This window comes from Macadamia integrifolia, chromosome 7 (genome assembly GCF_013358625.1).
Source record: "Macadamia integrifolia cultivar HAES 741 chromosome 7, SCU_Mint_v3, whole genome shotgun sequence".
NCBI classification, from domain to species: domain Eukaryota; kingdom Viridiplantae; phylum Streptophyta; class Magnoliopsida; order Proteales; family Proteaceae; genus Macadamia; species Macadamia integrifolia.
The window spans coordinates 10,295,194-10,303,413 of NC_056563.1; the positions used below are offsets into that span (position 1 = coordinate 10,295,194).

General features: G+C 38.4%; 1 protein-coding gene and 1 pseudogene across 1 annotated transcript; both read right to left on the reverse strand.

Annotated features, from left to right (window-relative positions):
- Window positions 1–440: 440 nt before the first annotated feature.
- LOC122083860 lies at window positions 441–2,497 on the reverse strand (annotated as a pseudogene).
- Window positions 2,498–3,555: 1,058 nt separating this feature from the next.
- LOC122083508 (molybdate-anion transporter-like) lies at window positions 3,556–8,015 on the reverse strand. The gene is made up of 8 exons (XM_042651345.1): window positions 7,769–8,015; window positions 7,126–7,270; window positions 6,876–7,044; window positions 6,219–6,489; window positions 5,486–5,751; window positions 5,180–5,395; window positions 4,624–4,732; window positions 3,556–4,298 (listed from the first exon to the last, which is right to left on the reverse strand). The coding sequence occupies exons 1-8, from the start codon at window positions 7,917–7,919 to the stop codon at window positions 4,243–4,245; spliced, it is 1,383 nt and encodes a 460-aa protein (XP_042507279.1). The 5' UTR covers window positions 7,920–8,015; the 3' UTR covers window positions 3,556–4,242.
- Between the last annotated feature and the right edge of the window lie 205 nt (window positions 8,016–8,220).

Genomic DNA, 8,220 nt, shown 5'->3' on the forward strand with positions numbered 1-8,220 from the left:
AACCTGGAATCGGACACAGGACCTGCCTTCAAATCAGCAGGAATCCTAGAAACTCAAATTGGGAAGAAGCAGCCACCATTTTCAACTGCCAGGTCTTCCTGCTCAGCGACACTTGACTCTGGATCTAGGATTGCTTCCAACAAACCAGCTCCTCTTTTCAGTCGGCTATAAATGCATTATGATGTTATGCTTTGGTCATTTTTTCTTATTTTAAAGTCAGAAAAATGGTAGAACATCAATGAAACTTATTTCTTATAACAAGATTTATAAGTCTAATGAATAAAAATACTCCAAAAATTAGAGTTATGAAAATCTTTGTTTATTTTTTCTAATTCTGATTTGTAGGGTTCTAGAGACTTTCAATCCGATCTGATTTTGGGTTTTTAAACCTTGGCTCAACCTAGGAGCTTTAGATCCTATGTGACAGGTAAAAACTGGACTTGGGGCAATGTCATTTCATTTATTTGCATGAACAACTTGGAACCAAGCCTGCAACATTGAAGATTACAAAAAAAGAAGGGGGGGGGGAGGTGAGGGTAAACTTTAAATACAAACACCAAGGACAGTCCCAGGTATGTATATTGGACAATCTGATGAGCAAGATTGTCCTTGCTCCTTCATAGAACAGATGAGATGTAAACTTTGCCCTGTACAAAAATTACTTTCAGAATTGACAGAGTCACAGTTGTGGCTGAATTACATCACCCGACTCCGTTTTCCAATTCTAGATGCAATCTCCAAGTCGCCAATGAAGAAAAGGATTTTGTCAATGATGGTGAAGCAAGGTTCATCTGCTCCCAGAGATTATTCCCCAACAAAGCTTCTTTTTAAATTAGACCGAGCAGAAACAACTTTTTCGCCCTTCCTGCAACCCAAGTACCGTCGGATTTCTCCATGGTGAACAAGATAGTAGTCATCACATTCCCTAATAATTTTCAATCCCCTGTAAGCAAAATGCATCAGAATGCACACAATGATTCAGTGATGCAAGCATCCATTCAAGGATTGATTACTTAAACCTCTATGCATGCATGCATGCATCTTTTCATCATCAAAGATAAAGTTGTAATATTCAGACCTAAGCAAATAAGTGAAAGACACAGAAGGGTCGGGAAATAAAAGAATTGTGTAAAAGGCAAAGAATGCATAGGTTGAAAGGTGCCAGTGATATTTCAAAGTAGAAGTGACTATTCCAGGCAATCCCTGGTTAGATTACCCCTTCTCAAACAATCTAAGAAACTCTCTTTCAGATTAAATTCAGATAACCAAAATGATATTAGTTTGACTGTATTTCTTTGAATAATATGGCCCCAGTAGAGTGGAATGGTATAACAGGATTTGAGTAGTGAGTTGAGACGGTATTATCATTTAACAAGGAGGGGAGAACGAGCTTACAAAGAATAGTTCCATCAGAGTTCCTCCTATTAGTTATATAGTAGTCTTAATTGAATTTATAGGTAAATATTCCAAAATTTCTCAAAATGTTAGTATCATCATTTCAATGAAGTTTTCAAAGAGTGGATCAACTATCACCAACTTCAACATAAATTTTTTTTAAAACAAAAGCTAAAGATTTATAGTTTTTGATCTGAGAAACCATTTTTCAGTTCAGCTATGGCAAGACACTAATTTACAAGATAGAATGATTTACAATCCGATTCGATCACAACGGTCTTGCACTTGATATACATCTTTCCATAACTTGGAACCATGCGGGGCATAGAAGGCTGTGTGATGTTCTCCCCACTTGCACCACAGATTGTTGCTAGAGGCCAAGACCCTCCATTTTCTGCAGACTTCCCAAAATAAATGCTTGCTTACTCATCTATCAATTGCATAAAAACAACAATTGACTCACAAGTCACAATTAAACCAAAACTGTAGTAGATTGCAAACTACTGACTCGGGCATGGTTGCAGATCTCCTAGATCTGCTTCTTCTTCGTAAATGTGAACTGATCCGGAAATTAGATGGAAGAATCCAAGATAGTTTAGATGGTTAGCTACCGATCGCTCCCTAATCGAATTCTTAGAGCTATGCAGAGAAAGAGCTACAGTTTAGAACTGAAAGTTCCCCAAAAAGAGGATCGATGGAGTATCTGAGACAATCGATCCGACAAAATTAAACAGATTTTACGAATCAAATCAAAGGTTTGATTCGACGATGGCAGAAAATTTTCTCACACGATGATTAAATCAATCCCTATCTGGGTCTGTCCAGGACCTTTCTCGACAACTAATCATATAATCTTCATATAATAGGAGAGACGATTCGAAAGGAAAACTAAAAACGAAGATGAGATCTTGAGGGTTCTAACCTTGTTGGGCAGTTGCAAGGGCCTCGTGATCCAATAAAGAGAAGATCTTCAGCGAGAGATCAGAAGGTAATAACTCCATTGACAATTTCAGTTTGAGAAGACGGGCTTATGGCTCTCACTCACTTGGTCTAGAGAACATAGAAGGAAGGAACGATGCGATGAAGAAGTGAGGACCGCATGGAATCTCTGACTGTTAAAAATTCAAAAAGTCACAATTGGACTATTGGAGGAATGACCGGTTTTACCGCCAAAAAGTTGAAATGTTTTTTTTTGGGTAGAAAAAAGTTGAAATGTTAAAAACTTAGGATATGTTTGGTTGGCATGAACAAAACAAAAATGTACTGATGTGTTTTTCTCTCTTTCCAACCAAAGTAGGGGTTTCAAACGATCGATTTGATTCGGTTCTGGGCATTGAATGGATGAAACCAAGCCGGTCTGATAAGGGAATGCTTAAATTCAGTTTCGATCTAGAACTTTAGTTTCAGTTTGATATCGGGCTTGATTCGGTTATGGTTTACCATGTATTTATATATGTATATATACATAAAACGATTATGAAAAAACTATGATTCTTTTTTCATGGATTGGTATCAAATTTTTTTTTTTTTTTTTTTAATCACTTTTATATTGATTTTTCCGTTTTTCAGTTTTGATGCAATTTGGCTGCCCTAATAAGGATCAGTTTGATTTGAATTAATTTGATCAGAGTTCGATCGATTTGCCTTCTTTGATTTAGGATTAACATCATTTACCAAAAAAAATAAAATTTAGGGTTAACACCCCTAAAGCAAATATATATATATAAGACAAAAATCATAATTATATATATATATATATATATATATATTTTTAATGTCTATCCCTTTCTTCAAGTTGAAAAACATAGCCTAGTAAACATCACTGGTATACATTTTTGTTTTCATCATCCATCAGCTAGAATGCAGTAGAGGTACCCACACCAGCTAAAATTCAGTGAGAATTTTGGACTGAAATTTGACTATTGAGATTGGTTTATCAACTGCCGGAGTTCCCTAGCACACTCCCTCACATGAAAATTTTTAATCATTTTCTCTCTTATAAATAATGAAAAAAATCATGTGAGAGGGTGTAGGAAACCCAGGCGGCCCATGCAAATAAGACCTGATCTATTTGAAATGCTTTACATTAATTCTCTCTTTATGTGAAGAATGTAATTTACCAAAACAAGCATTCAAAGGTGCTTCTTTACCACTATGATATGATGTAAGTGAAAGAAGTTGAAAAACAATGTGGGGGGTGGGGAAGTTAAATGAAAGGTCATGGATATCCATATCTGTCGAAGTCACTACATATTAAAACATGTTAGAAAGAGCCCTTGTTTCTGCATCTTCAGGAAAACAAATAACGTGAACCACAGCAAGCACCAAACCCCTTCCATCCCAACCAACACCACCACCACGACCACCTCCCACCCTCCAAAAAAGAAAGAAGAAAAAAAAAAAAAAAAAAAAAAAAAGGGAAAACCCTCCCTCAATTAATCTACCAACCCCTTATCCAAAACTAGACAAGAGACTAGATAAGAGACTACATTACAAAATGGAATATCTAGCTTATACAACTGAAATATACTGAAACTACCACAGTGACGGTCACTGCAGAAAGAGTAATCCTAAAACAAAACTAACCTTGCCCCCACTGTGTCCTGCAGAAATGGCTGTACTACTTTTAGTTTAGATCTTCGTCAGCAGATCATCGACGGCTTTTGAAAGAAAGAAAAGAATCTATCCATCCATCCATCCATCCTCGATCAATATAGCAATATCCTGTAACTTCCGCACCTCCTTATTTCAATAATTTCGCCACAAAGGCAACTCTTTATGGCTGGAAAAGCTGGTTTCCCTTGACTCTTCCCTATATTTCCCACACTTCCATCTCCTTACTCACAGTTAGATTTTTAATGGCTCTGTCTCCATGTCCCTCTCCTTCATCCAATCTTGTGGCTCTGTAGAAAAAAAAAAAAAAAAAAACCCATAAGTTCATGGTAAAGATATCATCTGATGTCTATCATTTTAATTCATTGTTTCTTTTATTTTGAACTGCATTAAGGATTCAGCCAGGTATGAAAAAAAAGTCGCAAAAACTTAAGATATTGCAACTGGGATTTAACTAGAAACCATGAATTTGGGGGGGGGGGGTGTTGGGGAAGCTAAATCATTGGGACCTGAACTGTAAGACCAAACCAGACAATGCAGAAGTATTGTCCAGGCCCATCTACATTGTCGATTTAATTCAACACTGTCCTGTAACTTTTTGACAAGGAAACTTACTAGTCCTGTGGCTCTCTGCAACTACCATGAGTCTCCTCTGTAAAACTGCTGCCATGAAGAGGAATATTGAGCACATGCCAAACATGACGGTGATAGGAAATGCATTAACCTTCACACAGAAAGCAAAATTTTATTCAGCAATGGATGAAGATTACAAGTGTTATGATGCAGACAAGCTCCCTTCTATACTTCCCAGTATATTTTGTGTGTGTGTGTGTGTGTGTGTGTGTACAAGAGGGGAGATGGGGAGAAAGAGATAGATGACTGCCATGGTAGTTAAGAAGGCTATATAGAAAAAGGCAGCATTTCATAGGATCACTCCTGCAGAACAAAATGTATAGAACTTGGTTTGCCATGGCATTCAAGAAGAGTTTGCAGGTTTCAGTAAGGTGAGCATCCACTAAGATCACTGAAAGGCTTCTGAAGCCATATGGTGGAATAAAACTCCTTTTATATTTGAGATTTTTTTTCTCCCGGTTCCACACTTGTTAATTTTAAATTGAAGAACCATAGTAAGTCAAAACAGCTAATGCAGTAGAGCCATTAAGCTACTCACGTTGTACAAGACAATGCACACAAAAATGTTAAGAGGAATGCGGAAGAAGTTCATGATGGTGCTTCGGGCCTCCTCTGGAATATATTGGGACCTCATTTTCATGATTGACGGCCAGAATATTCCCACACAAGACTCAAAGGTACAGAAGCCAAAGAGAAGAATGCAACCTGCAAATGATATGCTTCCACCTTTCACCGTGGAGGGAGGTACAAAGAACTGTTGACAGGTAGAATGACATCAGATGATACCATAATAAAATAAATCATTAGATAAAAGTTTTGGATGAAGGAACTGGGTCATACATACATTTGCAAGTACAGGGATCAGGAAGGTGGAGGCTGAAATCATAAAAACAATCTGCATGTAGCTCTCAACTTTGAGGGATTGTCGGGCCATGAGCTGAGATGCGATGGAGCTTCCCAACATTGAAGCCAACATGAATGTTGCAAAAATGAAACCATGGGGTATCTCTTCATCGTTTGGGCTCAAAGCGGGAGTCCATAGAAACACAAAAGTATACATGGAACCTTCAAACAGTGATTGTATTGCTCCCAGTAATGCAATCTTCTCATCTGATTTCACATGACACAAAAATCAGAGTCTTCACAACAAAAAATGCGTCCGAGGGGGAAAATAAAAAGTGAATCTAAGATGGACTATGATAGATTACAGAAAAGCATGACAGTGCAACCACATTAAATATATACAGCAAAGGGGATCTCTCGAGTGCAGAATATAACCCAAACTACTGAATCTCCCTTCAAACCCCACGTCAACCCCTTACCAATTCTAACTTAACTGTACAAAAGAACTTGATTGATAAAGAGGCTATAAGCACTCCAAGGGATCATTTTTGCCATAGCAGATCTTCCAAGTTTAACCCATCAACCAAAAAAATCCCAAGTACAACTCATCAAACAAAGCCTAATCTTGTCATGTATAGCATATCCTCAATATATACCTAATGAATATCCAAATGCTGTGTCTTTCTCAAAGAAGAACAAGATACACAAAAGGTAGAAAAATATAAGAAAGTTACCAGAAGCAATGGCTACAGCAGCACCCTTGAACTGGGTAAGCAGGTCCTTGCTCTCTGAAGGATCCCCAAAGTTCTCGCTCCATGTTGACAATATAATGGCCATACCAATAGCAAGAAAGCATGCGGCAGCATCAAAAGGAGCAACCGGCCCAAAGCCAAGAGTGTCAGCTAGTAGATTGCCAAGTAACCCAGCGATGATAGCAATGAGACCATTGCCAAGAAATACTGCCTTAGAGAACGTCAGGGACAGCCACTGTTGCTCAAAGCCCCTCTGCATGAAAAGAAACATGGTAAACATCAAAAGAAAACAATATAGAACATCTTGAAAAACAAAAACAACAAAAAAAAACAAAACAAAATAAACAGATTGACTAAACCAAATGAGATCGCCACACTAGAAAATGTGGCAAACTCATCATAGGTGGTTCCATAATTTCACCCATGGATTTCACTACTTCAAAGCAAGCTGGTATATAGTTGCCTTGTGATTATTTTATCAGAGTCGTCACTGGATCAGGTTAAGCTCAGAGCTTAGAGCCTTAGACCGACCAAATGTTGTGTGCCTTCACCAATCCATGGAATGCCTCAATTATCAAGCATCCAATATATGAAAACCCACCCGTAATGGTGGCATACTTGCAAAATTGAAGGGCTCACCTTATTGTGTTCTGCAACAAGCCATGATTCAAAAGCTGAAAACAGAAGAGAAGTGGCGATTCCACCTAATACACGGCCCACCATGAGAACTCTGTAATCGGGAGAATGCTTGGTGATGCAACTCAGGATGTAAGTTATGCAGTAGGTAACACATGCCCTCTTACGGCCCCTGTACATGGTTCACGAAGGTATGAGGACCCAGCAAATCAATGTGACCACTGATAGACAAGTACGGAGAACAAAATCTTACTGTTTATCCGCCAAAGATCCCACAATAGTGCCAAACAACATCGAGGATCCGAAACCAGCAATAAAGAGTCGTCCAATCTCCCCCTTCCCAAAGCCATATGTACTGTAGAGGTAGTAGACATAAGGACCCTGCAGCCAATCCCCAGCTATTTGCCGCAGGAATCTTGATTAGCAACGAAAAGGAAAACCAATCGACTCTAACTCCTAAGAAACTAGATCTCCTCTAACAACTACAGAGCGGCCAATTTAAGCCATTTTGCCAATTGAAGAAGGAGAGCCAACCGATCGAGTTGATAAGGGCCATTACATACATTATTTGAGTGCTACAAATTCAATTGATCTGTGATTTAAGGAGTAAATTAAAATCTATATCGACTTCACAACACTTTCGAATACACAGCAGTGAAAATACCGCCGGATTGTAGATCCCACGTATTAATGACTGAAAATCCTGAAAATTACGGTGACCGACAAATTCGTTTCATCGATCCGAGGAAAATTAAGGCATCCATATCAATTGAGTGCGTAGTGTGTAAGAGATACTACTAGATCCAACCTTAAAAATTAAGATAACGAAAAAAATTACACGAAATTTTTAAGAAAAGTTAATGGAAAATTCAAAGAGGAGATAAGACCTAACTTACCCATCATTAGGGAGTAGACGACGAGGTAATTGTTCTTAAATGAATTAAAAGCAGAAGAGGTATTGATGCGATCTTTGTTGTTCTGGCTGAACTCAAGAGCACCGACAACCATCGCGAGGACACCAAAAACAAGATAGTAAAACACCTCCATTTCTGCAGAGACGGATCAGCTCGCTCTCGCGAGAGAAAGAGAGAGAGAGAGAGAGAGAGAGAGAGAGAGAGAGAGAGGAAAAATGGAAAACTGATTAGTGAGAGAAAGCTCGAAGAGAAGTGGCCAAGTAAATAGTACAGTTCTCTAGGGAAGGAAGGAGCTGAGTGAGAATTCTAGTGTACGTGAGGGTGTAGAGACACCACTACTGATCTTCCATTCCATCAAATTTAGTTAGATCCGAATCGTTGAATTATCTGACTTTTTAATTTTTTTAGAGAGTTGGGACCCACTCTTCATGTGG